At 43.8% G+C, this 25,573-nt stretch overlaps 1 protein-coding gene across 2 annotated transcripts; it reads left to right on the plus strand.

Moving 5' to 3' along the window:
• Nucleotides 1-1,175: 1,175 nt before the first annotated feature.
• Nucleotides 1,176-22,580, plus strand: LOC111956641 (matrix metalloproteinase-14-like). 2 transcript variants are annotated; one of them, XM_023977160.3, is made up of 11 exons: nt 1,176-1,301; nt 1,551-1,715; nt 17,004-17,152; nt 17,730-17,852; nt 18,105-18,412; nt 18,877-19,038; nt 19,222-19,388; nt 19,498-19,636; nt 19,779-19,929; nt 20,416-20,531; nt 20,684-22,580. In XM_023977160.3, the coding sequence occupies exons 2-11, from the start codon at nt 1,617-1,619 to the stop codon at nt 21,046-21,048; spliced, it is 1,779 nt and encodes a 592-aa protein (XP_023832928.1). In that variant the 5' UTR covers nt 1,176-1,301; nt 1,551-1,616; the 3' UTR covers nt 21,049-22,580. The 2 variants fall into 2 exon arrangements, with proteins under 2 accessions (XP_023832928.1, XP_023832930.1); XM_023977162.3 differs by lacking the exons at nt 1,176-1,301; nt 1,551-1,715 and adding an exon at nt 15,820-15,911.
• Nucleotides 22,581-25,573: the final 2,993 nt, after the last annotated feature.

Consider the following 25,573-nt stretch of genomic DNA (forward strand, 5'->3'; position numbering starts at 1 on the left):
GTATATTTGAGGTGTATGTGTTTATTTTGTTTATTTTTTTTCCAAACCTTAGCGTTGGGAATGAAAACATTTTAAGGTGTGAACTGGGAAGGAAATTGTGTTGGGAGAGAGGTGAGTTACTGACTAGACTGGTGGGGGTCGGGCGTGCAGGCGGCTCGGGCTGGCTCGTCGGTCTGGCTGAAATTTTATACAGAGGATGTCTTAATAAAGACAATCAAAAGTCTGTATTTTTTTAGGAGTTGTTCATTTGTTAGGCTATTGGTTAAAGGTGCAACACAATATTTATTATTGAATTACCTTCGATCTGGTTCAGTCTCATTAATCACTTAAACATATTTAATAATGATCTCTTAACTATAATGTCTGCTGACTTTTTGTTCTAAATAAAGACAGCATATTGGATTGTATGAAAAATGCAGGAAATTAGCTTTAGATGCCCAAAGAAATTCTGGTGGAGGACACACAGACCCCCCGACAGGTTATGCCCCCCACACTTCCAAAACCAAAGTGGCGCCCATGGTTTATACAATAAGCAAAATGATCATGCTGTTTGTATGTGGCTGCCATGAAAGTGAACTGTGTTTGTGTTTGATCCGGGGTGTATTCATTCTGACGATTCTGTTGAAAAACATTTCTTAAACAAAAGAAAACGGAACGAAACAGGGATAAACATACCTGAATTTGTCCAATAGAAACTCTTGTTTGCAACTGTTGGACTAATGATTACACCCTTGATGAGCTAGATGAAGCCAAGAGATTGCAAGGCGGTATTGAATGTGTCACTGTCTGTACCCCAATTGGCTTCTGGACCTGTGCACCTACGTTCTTTCATTCATAGGCTAGGTTGTAGCAACCCCATGATGGGTGTAGGGAAAATTTGAGTATCATGTAGTAGCCTAAACCTATCGATGTTACATTGAGCTGGGTGAATGGAATATGAATGACAGTCATCCAATATGCTGTAATAAAAATAAGCCATGTTCATTAAAAAAATCGTCCTCCCTTATCAAAAACGTTACCGACAGCCACTGGCCTACAGAGGCTGATTGGGCACCATTTGCCCAACATCTCTGCGAAGGTCATCAGCTAAATTAACCATACCCCTTCATGCCAAGGCAGAAGGGAAAGCCCCATGTTGAAGTGGGAGGTTTTAGTAGTTTCCAGCAAAGGCCTCGAGAGGGACTCTCAAACTACCACATCTGCAGCTGTGTGAGAGAGGAATCAACATATCACAAGGAAAAGTTTGGGGATGATGCAAAGAACTAGATAAAACCTTCAGGACTGCGGACAAAGAGAAACAAGTAGGTCGATTATAGTTAGAGTGGAAATTGAGCYTTAAAACGTCGGGAGTTTGCACCTCTTTCTTTAATCAAGTTAATCCTCAGTTTATAAATACATCTGTTTTTTCTTTAGAAGCAAGCTACGTTGAATATGTATATTTTCGACATAGGATGCAAGTGATAATAATATTTTGACACGTTATTTTGCATTTGGAAGCATTTTTCCTATATGTGTACTCTAGTAGGCTCTTGAAATTTGTTGACAAATAGCTACTTGAAGAATCAGGCAAAAGTCATAGAGGGGAAAACAGGGCCTTTTTGGACGAGTGTCGTGGAATGGCACTCTGGATAGAGGCGTTTGCCCAACTGCTGTTTCTCGTGTTGGCATGGGACCCGAGCGCACAAGGAGCGGCACCACAAGATGTAAAACACGAGGTGAGTGGTCAAAGAACAAATAACAACGGGAGATGTTGCCTTATTGAAAATGTATGCATGCATGTATGACTGTCACTTTGGACAAAAGTTCTGCCAAATGGCATATATTATTATTATTAAATATATGCAACAAATATGCATTATTTAAACAATTTGCATTATGATGATTTAATCTGTTATAAAGCATTAGTCCCTACTGTTAAAAAAGTGGAAATAATTTCCCAAGTCTGGGATGCCAGACTGTAGGTAAAACTACGCTTGTGACTAGATGGAGTGCAGCTACGACCGGAAGTTACTTTTCGTAGTAGGTTAGGAGAGCATTTTAGCTAACCGTAACCCTTTTCCTAAACTTAATCTAATTATCCTAACCTGCTGCCTAAATTCTCATCACCTGTTACGAAAAAGTCACTTCCGATCGAAGTTGTATTTCACATATTCATAACCTAGCGGGACGGCTTACTTCCAATGTCATTTACACAAAATGTACAGTCATGAATTTCGATCTTAAAAATMTACAGATAAATATCATTTAGAATATTAAAATGGTTCTCTTTAGGCTTGGGTCGTGTAGGTAAAGACAKATATTGTGTTCTTATTTACTTGGTTTCAGATACATCAAACATTTGACAAATATAATTCCGTTTTAACTGTTCTGGGAAGAATTCTTTGGAAATATCTTGTCTGACATGTTTATTGTTACACCTCTTGTCCCACAAACTCCAGCCACCTATGTATAAGTATGGTAGGCAAGGAGATACATCGGAATATAATAGCATCCCTTTCATGATTGTACAATTTTAAAAGCTTAATAATAATAATAATATATATATATTAAAAGACGGCTTCGTACCGCAATCTTTGAGTGCGGTTGAGGATATCCAAGATTACAATAAAACTGGGTGGATGTGGAATTAATCTGACCCCAGCCAAAGGAAGCAGGCCACAATGGTGATGGCTTGCATGACAACACTTAGAAATGCTGAGGCTGCAAAATAAGATGAGATGAGAAAAGAAAAAGACAAGAAGGCGGCAAATGGGAGAAATACCATGGTCTCTGTATTGCGGTCAGGTACAGAGGCACTTTCTGAAAGGAGAGAGGATTTAGAGTTGCGGTATAATTGCAGTATAGAATCCAAGTTCAAAGAGATGCAGAGATAATTGTTGACATCTGTCCTGAGTTAGGGTTGAACTGGGGGAGGGGAGTTTCACAGAGAGAAGGCTGCCTCTGAGGATATGATAGTCTGGTGTTCAGCAGTGGAGGAGGACTCGCCTGTTTCGACTACAGGAAGTTACCATGATGTTAAACCCTTACGCACTCCACCCTCTACTGACAGACATCTGCCATTTAGAACAATGCAGTCAGCTAGATCATGTCCCAGGAAGCTCTGACTTCATCACTGCCCTTTTGATGTTTTTAATCTGACTGCTGGCGCATTAACTGTAATCTTAGCGTAATGTCAGTGCCTGGATTGTATTTCCAGCTGTGCAAATGTAAAGAATAATTGAACTACATTGACCTAGATTAGACTGTCAATTTAGCAGAAAGCAGGCTACTAGGTCTCTCAGAGGGAACTGAAGCACTGATAGTGTTTGTTTGTCATTCAGACAGACTGCTTTTTGCTGCTTCTCCTTTAAATGCTTTGGGGTAAATCACCAACAAACTACTGGTAAAAATGAGTCCCTCAAACAGACTCTTACAGGAGTAATGCTTGGCCATCATATTGCACCAGAACACTCACTAGCTTACACATTAGGTATTGAGAGAGTGATAATACCCTAAATGAACGGTAAATCAAGATCAGCAGTTCTGTTTAATAGTCCGTTAGACTGGGTTCAAAGCAGCTGTGTGAAGACCATAGTACCAGTCATGGAAGGTAGGCAGGTGTGTCATATCCTGTGGCCTCAGGGAGAGATAGGAAGTGGGCATGGGATTTCCTCTTTGCTTGAATTAGCCTCACTGCAGCCTGACCATGACAACACATACAGTGACTGACACAGAGATGGGGGACGGAGGGGGGAGAAAGGGAGGAGTGTTAGTCAGTACAAAGAGGGAACCAGTCTGAAGGAAATGTGAATGAGTGGGAGATGACGGAATGTCAAAGGAAGGAGAGAGAGAAAAAGAGGGAAGGGGGTACTACCCACAGGAACCGAAAATAAGTCATTGTGATGATGCAATTTGGGAACAAAATGGTTTAGGTTTATGAATGATGTAATTAGGCAATACACAGTGTGACAGGATGTTACTCATAGGCCACATACACTTAGTAGACATCCGCAAGCAGCACTGCTGGGTGCTAACATGGCAACGAGTCTACATCCCAGTTTCCTGACCACACAACCTGACCAGGAAATACTCAGGGTCTTAGTTATAACCTTATCATAATGATAACGTAATTAAGTATATAAGACTGACCTTCTTGTTTTTGCTTTTGAGAAGAGGATTCTCTGTTATTAAGATATGCAGACAAATTGGCTAATGCTTAAATGACTTTGGCATCAGTGGGACGTTATAAAAATGTTACTTATTATACAGTTGAAGTCGGAAGTTTACATACAACTTAGCCAAATACATTTAAACTCAGTTTCACAGTTCCTGACATTTAATCCTCGTAAAAATTCCTGTCTTAGGTCAGTTAGGATCACCACTTTATTTGAAGAATGTGAAATGTCAGAATAATTGTATAGAGAATGATTTATTTCAGCTTTTCTTTCTTTCATCACATTCCCAGTGGGTCAGAAGTTTACATACACTCAATTAGTATTTGGTAGCATTGCCTTTAAATGGTTTACCTTGGGTCAAACGTTTCAGGTAGCCTTCCACAAGCTTCCCACAATAAGTTGGATGAATTTTGGCCCATTCCTCCTGACAGAGCTGGTGTAACGTAGGCCTCCTTGCTCGCCACACGCCTTTTTCAGTTCTGCCCACAAACGTTCTATAAGATTGAGGTCAGGGCTTTGTGATGGCCACTCCAATACCTTGACTTGTTGTCCTTAAGCCATTTTGCCACAACTTTGGAAGTATGCTTGGGTCATTGTCCATTTGGAAGACCCATTTGCAACCAAGCATTAACTTCCTGACTGATGTCTTGAGATGTTGCTTCAATATATTCCACATAATTTTCCATACTCATGATGCCATCTATTTTGTGAAGTGCACCAGTCCCTCCTTCAGCAAAGACCCCCACAAACATGATTGCCACCCCCGTGCTTCACGGTTGGGATGGTGTTCTTCGGCTTGCAAGCCTCCCCCTTTTTCCTCCAAACATACGATGGTCATTATGGCCAAACAGTTCTATTTTTGTTTACAGACCAGAGGACATTTCTACAAAAGTACGATCTTTGTTCCCATGTGCAGTTGCAAACCGTAGTCTGGCTTTTTTATGGCGGTTTTGGAGCAGTGGCCTTTCCTTGCTGAGCACCTTTCAGTTATGTCGATATAGGACTGGTTTTACTGTGGATATAGATACTTTTGTACCTGTTTCCTCCAGCATCTTCACAAGGTCCTTTGCTATTGTTCTGGGATTGATTTGCACTTTTCGCACCAAAGTAAGTTCATCTCTAGGAGACACAACATGTCTCCTTCCTGAGCAGTATGATGGCTGCATGGTCCCATGATGTTATACTTGCGTGGCTATTGTTTGTACAGATGAGCGTGGTACCTTCAGGTGTTTAGAATTGCTCCCAAGGATGAACCAGACTTGTGGAGGTCTAAAAAAAATTTTCTGAGGTCTTGGCTGATTTCTTTGGATTTTCCCATGTTCAAGCAAGGAGGCACTGAGTTTGAAGTTAGGCCTTGAAATACATCCACAGGTTCACCTCCAATTGACTCAAATTATGTCAATAGCCTATCAGAAGCTTCTAAGCCATGACATCATTTTCTGAATTTTCCAAGCTGTTTAAAGGCACAGTCAACTTAGTGTATGTAAAGTTCTGACTAGAGGTCAACCGATTATGATTTTTCAACGCCGATACCGATACCGATTATTGGAGGACCCAAAAAAGCCGATACCTTTTTTATTTGTAATAATGACAATTACAAACAATACTGAATGAACACTTATTTTAACTTAATAATAATAACATCAATAAAATCAATTTAGCCTCAAATAAATAATGAAACATGTTCAATTTGGTTTAAATAATGCAAAAACAAAGTGTTGGAGAAGAAAGTAAAAAGTGCAATATGTGCCATGTAAGAAAGCTAACGTTTAAATTCCTTGCTCAGAACATGAGAAGAGCTGCTGGCAAAACGCACAAAAGTGCTGTTTGAATGAATGCTTACGAGCCTGCTGGTGCCTACCATCCTCAGTCAGACTGCTCTATTCAAATCATAGACTTAATTATAGCATAATAATACACAGAAATACGAGCCTTAGGTCATTAATATGGTAGAATCCGGAAACTATCATCTCGAAAACAAAACGAAAACAAAGCGTTTATTCTTTCAGTGAAATACGGAACCGTTCCGTATTTATCTAACGGTGGCATCCATAGAACTAAATGATTCCCTGTTACATTGCACAACCTTCAATGTTATGTCATAATTACGTAAAATTCAGGCAAATTAGTTCGCAATGAGCCAGGCGGCCCAAACTGCTGCATATACCCCGACTCTGCATGCAATGAACGCAAGAGAAGTGACACAATTTTACCTGGTTAATATTGCATGCTAACCTGGATTTCTTTTAGCTAAATATGCAGGTTTAAAAATATATACTTCTGTGTATTGATTTTAAGAAAGGCATTGATGTTTATGGTTAGGTACACGTTGGAGCAACAACAGTCCTTTTTCGCGAATGCGCACTAGAGCGTTGGACTAGTTAACCGTAAGGTTGCAAGATTGAATCCCTGAGCTGACAAGGTAAAAATCTGTCGTTCTGCCCCTGAACAAGGCAGTTAACCCACCGTTCCTAGGCCGTCATTGAAAATAAGAATGTGTTCTTAACTGTCTTGCCTAGTTAAATAAAGGTGTAAAAAAATAAAAATATTATTTTTTAAAGAATCGGCAAAATCGGCGTCCAAAATTACCGATTTCCGATTGTTATGAAAACTTGAAATCTTCCTTTGGCCAATCGGCCATTCCGATTAATCGGTCGACCTCTACTTATGACCCACTGGAATTGTGATACAGTGAATTATAAGTGAAATAATCTGTCTGTAAACAATTGTTGGAAAAATTACTTGTGTCATGCACAAAGTAGATGTCCTAACTGACTTGCCAAAACTATAGTTTGTTTACAATAAATTTGTGGAGTGGTTGAAAAACGAGTTTTAATGATTCCAACCTAAGCGTATGTAAACTTCCGACTTCAACTGTATATATAATGACAATATATGCCATTTAGCAGACACTTTTATCATAAGCAACTTAGTCATTTTACATATTGGGGGTGGTGGGAATTGAAACCACTACCACTGACGTTACAAGTGCCATGCTCTATCAACTGAGCTGCTTTTTTTGCTCAGTCTTGTTGATGCTGGCTAGAGGACTGTTTGCATAGACAGCTGGAATCCAATACACACTATGTGCATGTAGAGACGAGTCAGAGGTCAGGGAGGTTTATCAGTAACATCCACARAGAAGATTTATGATGATAATGTTGTAACACCACCCAGACACATTTATGTTTATTGACTCTTATGATATACACTACCTGACCAAAAGTATGTGGACACCTGCTCGTTGAACATCTCATTACAAAATCATGGGCATTAATATGGAGTTGGTCTGGCTTGCAGTCGGCGTTCCAATTCATCCCAAAGGTGTTCGATGGGGTTCCGGTCTGTGCTAGAATGTCATTGTGTGCTGTATCGTTAAGATCTCCCTTCACTTGAACTAAGTGGTCTAGCTCGAACCATGAAAAACACCCCCAGACCATTATTCCTCATCCACCAAACTTTACAGTTGGGGCAGGTAGCGTTCTCCTGGCATCCGCCAAACCCAGATTCGTCTGTCAGATTGCCAGATGGTGAAGCGTGATTCATCACTCCAGAGATCGCGTTTCCACTGCTCCAGAGTCCAATGTGGCGAGCTTTATACCACTTCAGCCGACGCTTGGCATTGCGCATGGTGATCTTAGGCTTGTGTGCGGCTGCTCGATCATGGAAACACATTTCATGAAGCTCCTGACAAACAGTTCTTGTGCTAACGTTGCTTCCAGAGGCAGTTTGGAAATCGGTAGTGAGTGTTGTAACCGAGGACAGATTATTTTTTACGCGCTACGCACTTCAGCACTCGGCAGTCCCGTTCTGTGAGCTTGTGTGGCCTACCACTTCGCAGCTGAGCCGTTGTTGCTCCTAGATGTTTGCACTTCACAATAACAGCACTTTCAGTTGACTGGGGCTGCRCTAGCAGAGCAGAAATTTGACAAACTGACTTGTTGGAAAGGTGGCATCCTATGACGGTGCCATCCTATGACGGTGCCACATAAAAATTCACTGAGCTCTTCAGTAAGGCCATTCTACTGCCAATGTTTGTCTATGGAGATTGCATGGCTGTGTGCTCGATATTATACACCTGTCAGCAATGGGTGTGGCTGAAATAGCCGAATCCACTAATTTGAAGGGGTGTCCACATATTRTGGCCATGTAGTGTATGTGTATGTGTGTGTTGTGATTTGTAATACTGTGTGCTGAGGCTCCTAAGCCAAGTGTCTTGTATGGGCCAGATCATTGTGTATCTAGCTATGAGCTATGAGGCTTCTTTCTCATGCTCTGTTGTTGTGTTTGTTGGTAGTCATTGTGACACACTAAGTGGATCAGTAATCTGGAGAACCGAGCCAAATTTCATGTAAATCTTTTTAAGGTCAGGGAAGTCATATCCTTACCTCTAAAAAGCCTAGGCCTATTCATTTGTTACTTTGTTCATGTAAAATGTCTATATACTAGGTCTGACTCACTCAACTAACTAAAGCAAATAAAGGGTCCACTATAACTGCCCACTGCCCACTCACTCTAGGCTTCAGTGATCAAAACGACTAGAGTTAGGAGTAGCATACCCTTATTGAAGAACACTTAAAGACTGTTCTTTGTGGACCCACCAATGGGACCATGGATGGGATGAGTGGGACTCACTAGGCTTATGGTTGAAACAAGTATTCAGTGTTGATCAATAGCTCTCGCTCATACATCCATTTTAAATACAGTCTAACAACAACACACACTATGAAAGACCTAGATAGAAGACTAGAATGAAAGGTATAGTGSCCTCAGAAAGAGCAGCTGTGGCCTTATAACAAGCATAGAATTGAATCTTGTCCTGAAACAATCTATTCCTCTAAGGCATGTCCTCACACCTCCATTATATTTCTATTATCATAATCCAATAATTATGCTTCACCATCCCCTCTTTTTCATGATGAAAGACTTCTTTCACATATTAAGTCTTAACACAGAGAGCAGGGTCTCCCCGAGAGAGATTAGTCCCCTCGATTCAAAGCACGCCCACGCGTSTAGAGAATTTTGAGTAATCAATATGACAGATAGTGACACATTCAATACCACCTTGCACACTCTTGCCTGCATCTTGCTGATCTAGGGTGTAATCATTAGTCCAACAGTTGCAAATGAGAAATTCTGGTATGTTTATCCCTGTTTTGTTCTGTTTGCTTCCGTTTAAGAAAAACGTTTTTCAACAGAATTGGCGGAATGAATACACCCGCATGATCACTTTGCTCGTTGTATATATAATTCCTTCTCGCAACTATCTATGCGCGCTCCTCCTCTCCCCTTTGCTTGTGGACTTCAGCGCAGAACAGATCAGCTGTCTGTGACCAGGCGAGAAAACCTTTCCAAGCCAAACCTTCATATCATGACCGCTGACCGCTACACACATCCTACAGCATTGTCACGTCATAGTCTAGAGCGTCATAGTCTAGAACTACTAGAACTAACGCGTTATTAAACCCGCTACAATCATGCAGTTCAGTCAATGCAGTTTAGCTGTTACACCAGCGGGCCACTGTCGTAATCAATTAATAAAGCCAAAAGCTTACCTTGACTTGGAAAAGTTCTAGTTTTGGATAGTCATAGTCAGTTATTAACTAACATAGCATCCCTCTCTGTTTGAGCCGGGTGTTTGAGTAGGCTAAACTAGCTAGCTGCATTTGCTAGCTAAGTGAATGTTGAAAAAAATACAACCAAATATAGCTCTCTCTCTCTGAAAAAAAAAAATACTTTGAAATATAGTTAGCTCTCTCTCTCTCTTGCTTCTCCTTCATTTTTAAATAAATACATTTGTTCAAAACTGTTCAACTGTTGTCTTTRTCTCTCTTTAAGTCAACTACTGTCCATATTTTATGCACTGCAGTGCTAGCTTGCTGTAGCTTATGCTATCAGTAGATTAATTCTCTGATCCTTTGATTGGGTGGACAACATGTCAGTTCATGCTGCAAGAACTCTGATAGGTTGGAGGACGTCCTCCGGATGTTCAAATCAAATTTTATTGGTCACATACACATATTTAGCAGATGTTATTGGTCACATACACATATTAGCAATTTTGCACATACACCATATTTTAGCAGATGTATTGGTCACATTACACAATTTAGCAGATGTTATTGGTCACATACACATATTTAGCAGATGTTATTGGTCACATACACATATTTTAGCAGATTTTATTGGTCACATACACATATTTAGCAGATGTTATTGGTCACATACACAATTTTACAGATGTTATTGGTCACATACACATATTTAGCAGATGTTATTGGTCACATACACATATTTAGCAGATGTATGTGTCACATACACATATTTAGCAGATGTTATTTCACCATACACATATTTAGCAGATTTTTATGGTCACATACACATATTTAGCAGATGTTATGTCACATTGTCACGCCCTGACCTTAGTATTCTTTGTTTTCTGTATTATTTTGGTTAGGTCAGGGGGTGGTATGTGTGTTTTGTCTTGTCTAGGGGTTTTGATGTCTAGGTGTGTGTTTAGTCTAGACATATGTAGGTCTATGTGGCGGCATACTACGAGGGGAAATACAGGAGAATAGAAGAACAGCGAAGTATGAATACACGGCTAGCACGGAAGCCCGAGAGGCAGCCCCAAAAAATCTGGGGGGGGGACACGAGGAGATTGGCTAAGTCAGGTAGGAGACCTGAGCCAACTCCTCGTGCTTACCGTGGAGTGGTTACTGTTATCGGTGGAGCGCACGGTGTCTCCAGTGCGCCATTCTAGCCCGTTGCGCTCTATCCCAGCTCCTCGCATTGGCCGGGCTAGAATGGGCATCCAACCAGCAAGGAGGGTGCCGGTCTCAGCGATCCTGGTCTCCATGACCTCCTTGACCAGGATAACCTGCGCCGGTTTTACGTACTGTGTCTCCGGTGAGTCTGCACAGCCCAGTGTCCTGTGCCATCCACGCAGGACGGTGTTCAGCTCTACACTCTACACAGCTCTAGACTCCCAGTACGCCTCCAAGGTCCCGTTTATCCTGTTCCTCCCCCTGCACTCTTCCTGAGTGCGTGTCCTCACGGTACCACCAGTTCGGCACCACGCACCAGGTCTTCAGTGCGCCTCCAGAGTCCAGACGTCCTTTTCCTCCCCGCACTCCCCTGAGGTGCGTGTTCTCAGCCCGGTACACCAGTTCCGCACCACGCACCAGGCCTACAGTCGCCTCCAGGGTCCAGTATGCCCTGTCCTCCTCCCCGCACTCGCCCCGAGGTGCGTTACTCAGCCCGGTACCACCAGTTCCGCACCACGCACCAGGCCTACAGTGCGTCTCGCCTGTCCGGAGCTGCCTGAGCGCCCCCTCAGTCCAGTGGTGCCCTTTATTAGGTCCCCAGTCCTAGGTCGGCGGCGAGGTCGCCGCGCCAAAGGCCACCAAAGTGACCAAACTGAGTGGAGCGGTCCACGTCCCGCACCCGAGCCGCCTCCTGAAGAAGGCCCACCCGGACCCTCCCCTTTAGAATCAGGTTATTGCGGCCGGATCCGCACCTTGGGGGGGGGTACTGTCACGCCCTGGACCTTAGTATTCTTTGTTTTTTTATCTTGGTTAGGTCAGGCTTGACGAGGTGGTATGTGTGGTTTTTCTTGTCTAGGGGTTTGTATGTCTAGATGTGTGTGTTTAGTCTAGACATATGTAGGTCTATGGTGGCCTGGATTGGTTCCCAATCAGAGCAGCTGTTTATCGTTGTCTCTGATTGGGGATCCTATTTAGGTTCCATTTTCCCAGTTGGTTTGTGGGTTATTGTCTATGTTGATGTTGCATGTCTGCACTCCGGTTATAGCGGTCACGTTCGTTTTTATTTTGTATTGTTAGTGTCTTCGTGTTCAGTCGTCTTCTATTACAAAATATGTATTCACATCACGTGCGCTTTGTCTCCTCACTACAACGAACGTGACACACATACTGTCACGCTCTCTCACCATAGTTTGCGTGTAGTTTGTATGTTTGTTTGGTCAGGGTGTGATATGAGTGGGCATTCAATGTTGTATGTCTAGTTTGTCTGTTTCTAGTGTTTGCCTGATATGCGTTCTCAATCAGAGGCAGGTGTTAGCGTTGTCTCTGATTGGGAGCCATATTTAGTAGCCTGTTTTGTCTTGGGTTGTGGGTATTGTTCCGTTCCTGTGTTCCTGTGTTCCTGTGTTGTGTTCACTATACGGGACTGTTACGTTTTCGTTCGTTTGTCGGTTTATGTTTTGTTCGTTGTTTATATTCTTATTAAAATGAATACCCCACCACGCTGCATCTTGTCCTCCTCTCTTTCGCCCGATGAAGAACGTTACAGAATCACCCACCACCAAAAGACCAACAGCGTGGTAAGGAGCAGCGCTATCTGGAGAGGTGACAACATAGGACGAATTAGAAAGTGTTCGGTCGACCCAGGCAGAGTCCGGAGCCCGCCTGGGATCTTTGGAGCAGTGCGAGAGGGATACGGCGATGATTGCACGGCGATCAAGGAAGTCCAGAGGCAGCCCCAAAAATGTATTGGGGGGGAACACGGGCGTGTGGCTAAGTCAGGTAGGAGACCTGAGCCAACTCCCCTGCTTACCGTGGAGAGAGAGGGTCCGGGCAGCACCGGTTATCAGAGATGCGCATAGTGTTTCCAGTACGTGGCATTAGCCCGTAGCGTACATAGCAGCGCCTCGTATCGCCGGGCATAGAGTAGGCATCGAGCCAGGCGCCATAAAGCCGCTCTGTGCATCTGGTCTCCAGTGCCTATCCACCTCGCCGCACTGCATCGCTACGGGAGCATTCAGCCAGTAGGTTGGGTAGGCTCGGTCTCGAAGACCTGCAGTGCGCCTCCACGGTCCGGTCTATCCGGTGCCTCCTCCAAGTACCCAAGCCTCCAGTTCCAGCACCACGCACCAGGCCTACAGTGCGCCTCCAGGGTCCAGTATGCCCTGTTCCTCCCCCGCACTCGCCCTGAGGTGCATGTTCCAGCCCGTACCACCATTCCGCACCACGCACCAGCCTACAGTGCGCCAGGCAGGCCTGAGCCGCCCTCCTGTCCAGATGCCGCCTGAGCCGTCCGTCTGTCCTGTAGCCGCCTGAGCGCCGTTCGTCCTGAGCCGCCGGACCGCCCGTCTTCCTGAGCCGCCTAGCCGCCCGTCTGTCCTGAGTCACCTGAGCGCCCGTCTCCGAGCCGCTACCGCCCTTCAGTCAGAGCCGCCTTGAGCCGCCCTTCAGTCAGAAGCCGCCTGAGCCGCCCTTCTCCAGAGCGCCTGAGCCGCCTTCAGTCCAAGGCGCCTGAGCCCCCTTCAGCCAGAAGGGCGCTAGCCGCCCTTCAGTTCCAGAGTCGCTGAGCCGCCCTTCAGTCCAGAGGCGCCTGAGCCGCCCTTCAGTCCAGAGCGCCTGACCGCCCCTTCAGTCCAGAGCGGCCTGAGCGCCCTTCAGTCCAGAGTCGCCTGAGCCGCCCTTCAGTCCAAAGCGCCGAGCCGCCTTCAGTCAGAGGCGCCTAGCCGCCTGAGCTGCCCTTCACCGAGCTGCCCTTCATCCGAGCTGCCCTTCATCCGGAGCGCCCTCAGTCCGGAGCTGCCTTTCAGTCCGGAGCTGCCCTTCAGTCCGGAAGCTGCCTTTCAGTCCGGAGCAGCCCCTCAGTCCGAGCTGCCCTTCAGTCCGAGCTGCCCTTCAGTCCGATGCCCTTCAGGCCGGAGCTGCCCTTCAGTCCGAGCTGTCCCTCAGTCCGGAGCTGCCCCTCAGTCCGGAGCTGCCCCTAATTCCGAAGCGCCCCTCAGCCAGTGGCCCTTTATTAGGGTTCCCAGTCCAAGGTCGGCGCAGGGTCGCGCTCAAAGAGGCCACTGAAGCGGGCAATTACTATGGATCGAAGTGGTCCACGTCCCGCGCCAGAGCCGCCAACGCGGACAGATTCCCACCCAGACCCTCCCTATAGGTTTAGGTTTTGCGGGCCGGAGTCCGCACCTTGCGGGGGGCGGGGGGTACTGTCACGCCCTGACCATAGTTTGTTGTATGTTTCTATGTTTTAGTCAGCGTCTAGTTTCTATGTGTTTGGCCTGATATGGTTCTCAATCAGAGGCAGGTGTTAGTCGTTGTCTCTGATTGGGAGCCATATTTAGGTAGCCTGTTTTGTCTTTGTGGGTTGTGGGTGATTGTTCCTGTTCCTGTTCCTGTGTTTGTGTTCACTATACGAGACTGTTACGTTTTCGTTCGTTTGTCGGTTTATTGTTTTTGTTCGTTGTTTAAGTATTCTTATTAAAATGAATACTCACCACGCTGCATCTTGGTCCTCCTCTCTTTCGCCCGACGAAGAACGTTACACATACACATATTTAGCAGATGTTATTGCGGGTGTAGCAAAATGCTTGTGGTCCTAGCTCCAACAGTGCAGTAGTATCTAACGATTCACAATAATACACAAATCTAAAAGTAAAATAATGGAATAAAGAAATATATAAATATTAGGACGAGCAATGTCGGAGTGGCATTGACTAGCATACAGTAGAATACAGTATATACATATGAAATTAGTAAAGCAGTATGTAAACATTATTAAAGTGACTAGTGTTCCATTATTCAAGTTTCCAGAGATTCCATCTCTATGTTTATAGGGCAGCAGCCTCTAAGGTGCAGSGTTGAGTAGCCGGGTGGTAGCCGGCTAGTGATTGCTATTTAACAGTCTGGTGGCCTTGAGATAGAAGCTCTTTTTCAGTCTTTTGGTCCCAGCTTTGATGCACCTGTACTGACCTCGCCTTCTGGATGGTAGCGGGGCGAACAGGCCGTGGCTCGTGTGGTTGATGTCCTTGATGATCTTTTTGGCCTTTCTGTGACATCGGGTGCTGTAGTTGTCCTTGAGGGCAGGCAGTGTGCCCCCGGTGATGCGTTGGGCAGACTGTACCACCCTCTGGAGAGCCCTGCGGTTGCGGGCGGTGCAGCTGCTGTACCAGGCGGTGCAGTTGCCATACCAGGCAGTGATACAACCCGACAGGATGCTCTCAATTGTGCATCTGTAAKKGTTTCTGAGGGTCTTAGGGGCCAAGCCGAATTTCAGCTTGTCAAGTTGTCATAATTACTGTGTAAGTCTATGGAAGGTGGTGAGAACCATGAGCCTTTTAGGTTTTGTATTGAAGTTGATGTACCCAGAGGAGGACGGAAGCTAGCTGTCCTCCGGCTATACCATGGTGCTACCCTACAGAGTGTTGTTGAGGCTACTGTAGACCTTCATTGCAAAACAGTGTGTTTTAATKAATTATTTGGTGATGTGAATATATTTTGTATTGTTCTAGAAATGAGAACTTGTTTAATGTTTCACAATTTTTATTTATATGAAATTCACCGATGAGGATGGTCCTCCCCTTCCTCCACTGAGGAGCCTCCACTAGTATAATGAAACTGCTGACATTTTACTGTTGATAGAGATAATGCTGAAATGGCATCATTACTAGTTAATTAAAAGTGTTGTTGTGTTCTTTATGTTCCTGGAACATGGACACCAACCTACCAGGCAGTTACATACACTATAGTAACGATGTACTGACTGTGCACAGGGTGTGGTTGTTCACAATGATTTACCCTCAGGCCTTTGGGTTTTCCATATTAGAAAAGAGAGGGAGAGGGGAAGGAGGAGTGGGGAGAGAAGAGGACAGAGAGACGGGTAGGGGGGAGAGGTTTTGACTTTGCGGTTTGGATGGGATCATAGAGAAATTCCCAGTAAAATGATTGACTGACTGACTGTGCTGTTTCAATAGAGACTGACATTAATGCAACTGAAGAGGTTAGTCTACTTTTGTGAAGAACTAAATAGTTGAAGGTCAAACATACAATCAAACAAATTATATTTAGAGTTGTGAAAACCACTTCCTGGCTGTGTGCTAGCTTATTGACAATGTTCAAGTCAGGATGTGTTCGGTAAAGAATATCAGAGAAGTATCAGCTTTCACTACCTCCAACTCCTGTTTGGGGGGGAGAGAAAGGGTAGAGCTGAAACTGTGTGGGAGAGGTTTGGGACCCAGCCACTGGTTCTGCTCCAAATAGAGAGAGGGAGGCACCAGAGTTTAATACGTTTCCAGGGGAAAGTAAGGTCAGATATATAATCATTCGGCACCTTCTCTAGTTTAGCCAGACACTGTAATCTTACAAGGAGAAGCCTGGAAAGCGAGGCCACCCTAGACCTATAGGGATGTAGGGATATACTGCAGAGGCCAGACTGGAATAAAAATCTCTGCTCAAACAATTATGACATATTTGGAGCATGGTCTCGATCAAAAACTATACCGCTGTAGTCCAATAGAGACCATGTTTGCCATGTACACACAAACACAATGAAAAAGCCACCAGAGTACTAAAGTTCGTAATGTACAATGTGGAAATATTTTTACCAACAGAGTGTTTTCAGTTTCACCGTTCAGTTTTTGTCTACCAGGATTTTGAATTTTCCCTACAAGGGCTTTAGTGAAATCTGAGCTGTCTTTGTAGGTGCCATTTTGTCCTGGTTTGGTTTCAGTACATCAGCTTTGGTCAAATTGACCAGAGTCCCATTGGGCTGGCTGGACACAGTCACTGAAGAGTAGTGTTGATGTTTGAATACTTTTATACTTACCCATTGGAATGACCAGCACCTGTTTGTGGACATTGTGCATCTCCTGCAAGCCAAAACATATGAAAACCTAAATTAGAGCTTATTCGTTCTTTATGTCATTGTGAAATGTATATCAACACCAGAGCCCACTCTGTCTTATTTGAAGACATTCAACAGATGTTGAATGAGCATRCATATACTATACATACAGTATTCTGATTTATTCATAGTATATTAATTCTTCACCCATTTAAAACATGTTGTAACAGTACAACCTCCATGTTTCAGGTGTGGTTGCAGCAATATGGCTACCTGCCGCCAGGTGACCTGCGGACACATGCTGCCCGCTCCCCTTACTCCATCACCACGGCCATCACAGCCATGCAGAGATTCTACGGCCTGACCATCACCGGCTCTATCGACAATAAGACTTTAGAGTGAGTCCCTTTCATGCTAAACTGTTGCAGGTTCAGTACCATATTACCCTATTTGTAGGAGTTTTTTTCTGGTCAGGTCATGTGGCAAGGAAAACGCATGGTCTTACCTGTGTGAACTCACTGATTCAAAGTTAAATTAATCAATGACCTGTTGTAATGATCCTCTTCCTGTGAATAACTGGACCAAAGCGCAGCGTGAGACGTGTTCATGATATTTTATTAAAATCAGAACATTAGAACAAAAAATAACAAAGAGGAAAACGAACAGTTCTGTAAGGAAACTAACAATACAGAAAACAACTACCCACAAACCACAGGTGGGAAAAGGCTACCTAAGTATGGTTCTCAATCAGAGACAACGATAGACAGCTGCCTCTGATTGAGAACCACACCCGGCCAAACACACAGAAATAAAAAACATAGAACACAAAACATAGAATGCCCACCCCAACTCACGCCCTGACCAAACCAAAATAGAGACATAAAAAGGATCTCTAAGGTCAGGGCGTGAAACCTGTTTCCAAGATAGAGATCCTACTGAGCATTGTGTGACCGGTCCCTGAATTGTGTTTGCCAGGGCGATGAAGCGGCCGCGCTGTGGAGTTCCAGACAAGTTTGGCACTGTGCTGAAGAGCAACCTGAGAAAGAAGCGCTATGCTATCCAGGGCCTGAAATGGGACAAGACCGATCTCACCTATTGGTAGGTTAGCCCTCCAACTCTAAGTGCATGTGTAGGGTAAAAATGAAAAGAACACCCACAACCCATATGGTGAAGTCATGTCAAGTCATACTGTAAATTCTCCTCACCTCAACCAGATTTTCAGAAATTCCCCAGTGACTTAATATGCCYGTAAAGTGTATCAGCGTTTCCTCTCTTATTCCCCCTCTGTCTCCATCTTCCTCCTTTCACAAACTGTTCTCTCTAACGGCACCCCCTCTCTCCCTCTCTCAGTATACAGAACTACACCCCTAAGGTGGGGGAGTATGAGACCAATGAGGCTATCAGGAAGGCCTTCAAGGTGTGGGAGAATGTGACCCCTCTACGCTTCAGGGAGATCCCCTACAGTCACATWCGGGACAAGGTGGTGGACATGGCAGACATCATGCTCTTCTTCGGTGAGGGTTTCCATGGCGATGCCAGTCCCTTCGATGGCGAGGGGGGCTTCTTGGCACACGCCTACTTCCCCGGTAACGGCATAGGGGGAGACACTCACTTTGACTCTGCAGAGCCCTGGACGGTCGGCAACAGTGATCTGTCAGGTGAGTGACCTTGAGTGTTTGGAAGAGGAACGTTATGACGAGAAATTCATGTTTGATTCCCGATGTCAGGAAAACCAGTTTAACCTGTTGGGAGTTACCATGCTCCCCGGGCAGTTGTGAGCAGCAGGTCATAAAACACACCATCAACAGGCCCCAACGTGTTTGTGTTTTGAACTTATCTCCAGGGCGTGTTTGTGTGGGGAAAATGAATGATCTACAGATTTTTTTTGTTTTTAGTTTTTGATGGTGAGAGAGAGGCCTGCTATTTAAAACCATATAAATAGGGTGTCAATACTTTAGATGTTTCTAGTCAGTTACATTTGAARAGTGCTTTTGCTATACATGCTTAAGCTATTGTTATACAAGATTGAATTTCATGGGACAATTTAATGTGATGGTGATGACATGGTTCCTTCTTTCTCAGATACTGTGTTATGGTATTGACGTGGTTCTGTTGGTCTTAGGCAATGATGTGTTCCTGGTGTCGGTACATGAGCTGGGTCATGCTCTTGGCCTGGAGCACTCCAACGACCCCTCTGCAATCATGGCTCCATTCTACCAGTGGATGGACACCGAGAACTTCCAGCTGCCTGAAGATGACCTCAGGGGAATACAGCAAATCTATGGTGAGCAAAGGCTAAGAGAAAATGTATTATCATTCATTATCATTACTGTTAGTGGTTCTACTGTATCTAGGCTGTAACTAGGGCCCAGAGTTCATTTTTATCAGATCACAAAAAAGGGCCTATGTAATGATAGTAGTAGAGGATTACATTGACCATTTATTTCTATATCCCGCTACCCTGCAGGGGGTAGATCAGGTGGTGGCCCTCGCCCTCCTCCACCTACCCCACGCTCCCCTCACCACCCACCCAAACCCACTCACACCCCATACAACCCTGGCTTTGGTCCTGACATCTGTGAGGGTCACTTTGACACCATCGCCATCCTCCGAGGAGAAATGTTTGTGTTCAAGGTACTTCATTACAGATATGTATAGCTGAAATCAGCTTTGTTGTTGTGTGTATATACATGTATATTTAGTTTGTAGAGGTATTGACCCTGTCTCTCTCTCTCTCCTTCAGGATAAGTGGTTCTGGAGAGTCCGTAACAACGCGGTTCTGGATGGGTACCCAATGCCAATAGGCCATTTCTGGAGGGGCCTGCCGGCAAACATCAATGCTGCTTATGAAAGGGATGATGGCAATTTTGTATTTTTCAAAGGTAAATTTGACTTTACTCTGTTAACATTACAACCTCTGTTAAGGCTCTGTTACAATATTTACGTAGCCTACTATTCCCAATAAATTAGATATCATTACTGAGGAAAACCACTCATTCAGATTCTCTCTCTCACTCTGTGTAGAAGACAGGCACTGGGTTTTCAAGGAGTCTCTTCTGGAGGATGGCTACCCCAAGCCTCTGAAGGAGATTGGAAGTGGTCTACCCAAAGACAAAATAGACGCTGCTCTCTTCTACACCCCCACCGGCAAGACATACTTCTTCAGAGGACACAAGTCAGTCTTTTTGCATCTGATTGTCTCTGTGTCTTTGTTTAGGTCAACATTACATGACAGAGTGGAGTGGAGCGTACAAGACTAAAGAACATTGAAAACATCATATTTCTCTGTCATGAATTGCTCTATTTGTCCATAAGATGATAGCAAATTTCCCAAATAAGTGCCTCTGACTTTTGAGATGGAGAACTAAAACCAGCGATGTGAAACACAGAAATGCTACAATGATACTATTCACTGAATATCAGTTATCCGGCTGAACTCAAGAGGCCAAGCTAAGAGAACCAAAACGTCTGTCTCCGGCAGGTTTTGTCTTTCAGTGGCTCACCTAGCCTACATCTCATAACCCAGAGCACACCAGCTGAGTAACCACATCTTTGGAAGAATAATAGGCCTGTAGCTGTGAGGTCAGCACAGACCAGAGGTTTGGAGATATGTGGATGCACTGACGTTGAACTGAAACATGTCTATCTCTCCCCATGTTAGGTACTATCGATACAATGAGGACTCACGCTCTGTGGACCCTGAATACCCCAAACCCCTCAGTGTGTGGCAGGGCGTCCCAGACAATATTAAAGCTGGCATCATGAGCAGAGACCAAGGTAACCATCCTGTGTGTTTTTGTGAACGTGCGTGTGGGTGCATGCATGCGTGTAGTGGGTCTTTTTTCTGTTTTAATCTAGAGAAAAAAAAGTTAGCCCAACTCTGGATTTATTTTGTTCATCTTTATCTCCACACTGTATTTGTCTCTCAGAACACACCTACTTCTACAAAGCCAATAAGTATTGGAAGTTCAACAACCAGAAGCTTCGTGTTGAGCCTGGATACCCCAAGTCTGCTCTTAAGGACTGGATGGGCTGTCCAGAGGAGGACCCCAAGACCGACGGAGGGAGAGGGGGTGGAGGACAAGACCGGGAAGASAGAAAGGAGGATAGAGACGAGACGGAGGTGATCATCATCGAGGAGGAGGGAGGATCTGGCGTGGTGGCGGCGGTGGTGGTTCCCCTCATGCTGCTGGGGTGTGTGATCCTCACTCTGGGGGCACTGCTGTTCTTCCGCAGGTACGGCACCCCACGCCGTCTACTCTACTGTCAACGCTCACTACTGGACAAGGTGTAGAGGGGAGGAGAGGGAGAGAGAAGGAACGAGAGGAGGTTGAAGAGTTGAGAGGGACTGTATAGGAGAGAAAAGAGCAAACAGAGGGAAATGCGAGTGGAGATGAGGGAGAAATATGAGAGAACTAAAGTCAAAGGGATCTGTAGACTGTGAGCGAAGGTTAGCCAGAGCAAGATATATTTGTTAGCTGTAGCTTAGATATTCCTTACCGGGGCCAACTTAAATATGGAATAGATTCCTTTTGCTCTTTCACTCCCACTCTATTCCTCTATTTCTGCCCCCTCTTCTGTTCTCTCATTGTGGTTGTTGACGCCAGCTCATCGCTGTTTGTTTAGCATTTTTAAATTTCGTTTTTCAGTTGTTTTTCAGTCATCAGTGTTTGTGTCCTGGTAAATTTCAGCTTTATTTGAACATAATTATGTTCAGTGCCTCCATCCATCCATTCCAGCACCTATTGTGTTAAAGAATACAACCAGCGTCATGTGATGTTCTGCTCCATGTTAGTAGAGTATGCTAGATTCTGTCAAAGCCATTCACCTATTAAGTGTTGCCTCATATACAGTATCTCAGTTATATCACATGAACTATGAACGGTCTGAAGAGAGAGGGGATAAACACTGAGTTTACCAAACATTAGGAACAATTTCCTAATATTGAGTTGCACCCTCCCCCTTTTGCCCTCAGAACAGCCTCAATTCGTRGGGGAATAGACTCTACAAGGTGTCGAAAGCGTTCCACAGGGATGCTGGCCCATGTTGACTCCAATGCTTCCCACAGTTGTGCCAATTTGTCTGGATGTCATTTGGGAGGAGGACCATCCTTGATACACACAGGAAACTGTTGAGCGTTAAAAAAAACAGCATTGTTGCAGTTCTTGACACAAACCGGTGTGCCTGGCACCTACTATGGAGTTGGGGGGCCAGACCCTGGTTTCTACACAATGAGAACAGTCTTTACAGCAGATACTGTTTGCTGTGAATTATTAGTATCTTTCATATGAATCTTAACCTTGTGACCCATTCTATACATCTGTGATTTGTCATGAACATCCAGAAGGATGGACTTTTCTATCAAATGCTGTGGCTTAGTCCTGCTGGTTGGGCTCTCATTGAATCACCTACGTGGGGCTCGTTGACAAGCTCCATTACTGCAATAATTAAATAATAAAGTTTACTTGTTTTGAAGAAATGTAAAAGTCTCTCCTTCTGATTAGAATAATTCCACGACAGTCCTTAATATTCTTTAATGTCATGCAGTGTTTTAATGATTATTATAATGATTATTATAATAATWATTATTATTATCAATGATGTTGTCATTATTATTATGTCTAGTACTATTGTTTTTTGTTCTCCATGTATAGAATGTGTTTGTGTACATTGTCATTAAATGTCCTGCTGGACAGGGAACTACGTTTTGAAAGTGGCCTTAAATGTATATTTGATTTGGGGGAAAGGGAATGGGATGGGGATATTATTTTGTGAAACTTGATTGTTTTTCCATCTCAATGCAATAAATAGAAGATATGAAAATGACTCCTTTTTGTCATTGCACTTGTTTACAGTTCTCAAATCATGGTGCTGTTTTTATTTTTCAGGGACACAAAGGTTAACTAGTATTTAGAACAATAATAATGATATTCATTTTTATAATTATAATAATTATAACTACTGTATTTAAAGTATTTGAATAAGATTGTGCCTGTCTTTTTCACATTACAGTTTTTTCCAYCTGCTTACACACAAAATCTTTTCATGTCACACGATTTTTGAAACCTCTCACTCAAAGTGCAAAACTACACACCAAATATCCAAAACCATAAGCTATTTCTCAGCCTTTGACTCAGTTGTCAATTGCAAAAAACACTTTTTTCAAAACACTACACACAATTCTCTATCTAAACACAAAAATGTAACAGGAAGTGACTTGCTTTCCTTTTCCAAACACTTTTCCTTTTCCAATCAAAATGCTACACTTATTCACCAGGTCACACACACTCCTCACATGTGCAAACACTAATAGCTTAACTGATCACTAACCAATCACTGCTTTACTGTAGTATAGGCCTATAAATAGGTCAAAGGTCAGATTACCTGTTTTGAACAATGGATGCCAACAATGGACAGAGAGCAAGAGGAGTAGGAGGGAGAGGAAGAGGAAGAAGAGGACAAGGGCAAAGGCAAAGAAGAGAAGGAAGGAGAGCCATCTCTGATGAGATTAGGGCAACACTTGTTGATCATGTGATCAACCACGGTTTGACCATGAGAGAGGCTGGACTGAGAGTCCAGCCCAACTTGAGTCGATTTACAGTGGCGTCCATAATTCGTACCTTCAGAAATGAGAACAGGTATGCAACTATCTAATGACTATTTTAGCATTACAGTAATGTACTGTAAAATACGTGACTGCATAGTATTGCATAAACATTTGTAACTCTAAGCCATCCATTTACTGCACTGCATTGAATGAATGAGGTTGGTTATATGCTTACTACATATTTTTGTACATTGTTTAACAGTCCTATGCTGAACACATACTGTGTTTGAATTCTGTACAGAGTGGAAAGGCAAAGACATCATGGAGGAAGGACGCTTGTTTACAGATGTAGAAGAGACTGCAATTATAAATATGGTTTTGGCCAACAATGCAATTAGGATTCGAGAGATAAGAGAGCATATCTTGAAATAATGACACATATTTAACAACATCATGATGTAAGCCTGTCGACCAAACAACGCATCCTCCAACGGCACGAGTGACGATGAAACAACTTTACAAGGTGCCATTTGAGAGAAACTCTGACAGAGTCAAGAATATGCACATGCCTTTGTAGGGTATGTATGCAACACTACTTCCAGTACTTCAGACATACCAATTTACATATCTGTATATCCATTTGTCTCTTTACAGAGAAGTATTGTGAGGCTGGATGCCCATGTAATTCGCCATGAATTTATTTATGTGGATGAAGGTTGGCTTCAACCTCGCCAAAACCAGGCGCCGCGGAGAAATGTAATAGGACAGAGGGCAATTACAAATGTCCTGGATAGTGTGGGGGAATATAACTATGTGTGCTGCCATCACTCAAAATGGGGTCCTCCATCACAATGCCAGAATTGTTCCGTACAACACCGGCCATATGCTCACTTTTCTGGATGCAATTTACACAATGCTTGTCCCTGATCCAGATCAGGAGCCAGCTAGATTTGTGGTTTTATGGGACAATGTTAGTTTTCACCMGGCTGTTCTGGTCCAAAACTGGTTTGCCACCCATCCACAATTTGTAGTTTTGTACCTACCCCCATATTCACCTTTTCTAAATCCCATAGAGGAATTCTTCTCAGCCTGGCGCTGGAAAGTGTATGATCGCCAACCCTATGCCCGCATGCCGCTTCTCCAGGCAAAGGAGGACGCATGTGGGGACATAGAGGTTGCCTCTGTCCAAGGTTGGATACGCCATGCTAGGAGATACTTCCCTCGATGTTTGGCAAGAGAAAACGTATCTTGTGATGTGGACAAAGTATTGTGGCCAGACCCAGGCCGGAGAAGAGATGAAGCGTAGCTTAGCACTGGTGACTGCCCCCCCCCTACCAATTCCTGGACTGCCCCTTCCCCCGGGACCCCACACACACACTTGTGTTCTTTACTGTATTCTAAAGAATATACTTTTGGTTTACATATGTTTATGGTTTTGTTGTATGATACGGTATACAACAGTAATGTTTGGCCTAATAAATATTTTCTGTTTCTACATTGCATTGGTGTTTACAGTGTACTTGTTACCCCTCTCAGCAGATTACTTTCACTGTAGAACATTGTATTTAAATGTAGATATAAGCCTATGAAAGACCAAAGAGATTTAGAACAACAGTGTTTACATGGTATATCCAAAAATGTACTATTATGAAAGCAGTGTTTGCCATTTGATGCAAATGCTTCATTCTGACATGTGTTMATGGCATTTGGAATGCAGTGTTACATTTTGAAGGAGATGTGAGGCATTTTGCATTTTGTGTGTGCAGTTTTGGGAATTGTGTGTAGAGTTTTGAAAAAAGGAGACAGTTTTGAAAACGTGTGTAAGCAGTTGGAAAAAACGGTAATACTTTTCTTTAAATAAAATGTTTTTAAAAATGCATAGTTATGTGTTTCAGCACTAATTGGTAAGTCACAGACACACACAGGAATATACACTCATGCACTCAGAGGCACTCCTTGGTATTGTAATCATACACCCTTACTGCTTACCTACTCTCCATATTGCTCCACCTTACGGCAACTGGTCCCATATTCACTCTTTGTCACGGCTGTCTTCGTCCTCCTCATRTGACGAGGAGAGGCAAGAAGGATCGGAGGACCAATACGCAGCGAGGTAAGTGTTCGTCATTATTTAATGAAAGAAACTGAACACTACACAAACATCAAAGTGACAACCGTGAAGCTAAATAACAATAGTGCTGACAAACACTACACATAGACAATCACCCACAGGCTCTGGCGGCTCCTGACTGGCGGCTTCTCTGGCGGCTCC

Source organism: Salvelinus sp. IW2-2015, linkage group LG32 (assembly GCF_002910315.2).
Source record: "Salvelinus sp. IW2-2015 linkage group LG32, ASM291031v2, whole genome shotgun sequence".
NCBI lineage: Eukaryota > Metazoa > Chordata > Actinopteri > Salmoniformes > Salmonidae > Salvelinus > Salvelinus sp. IW2-2015.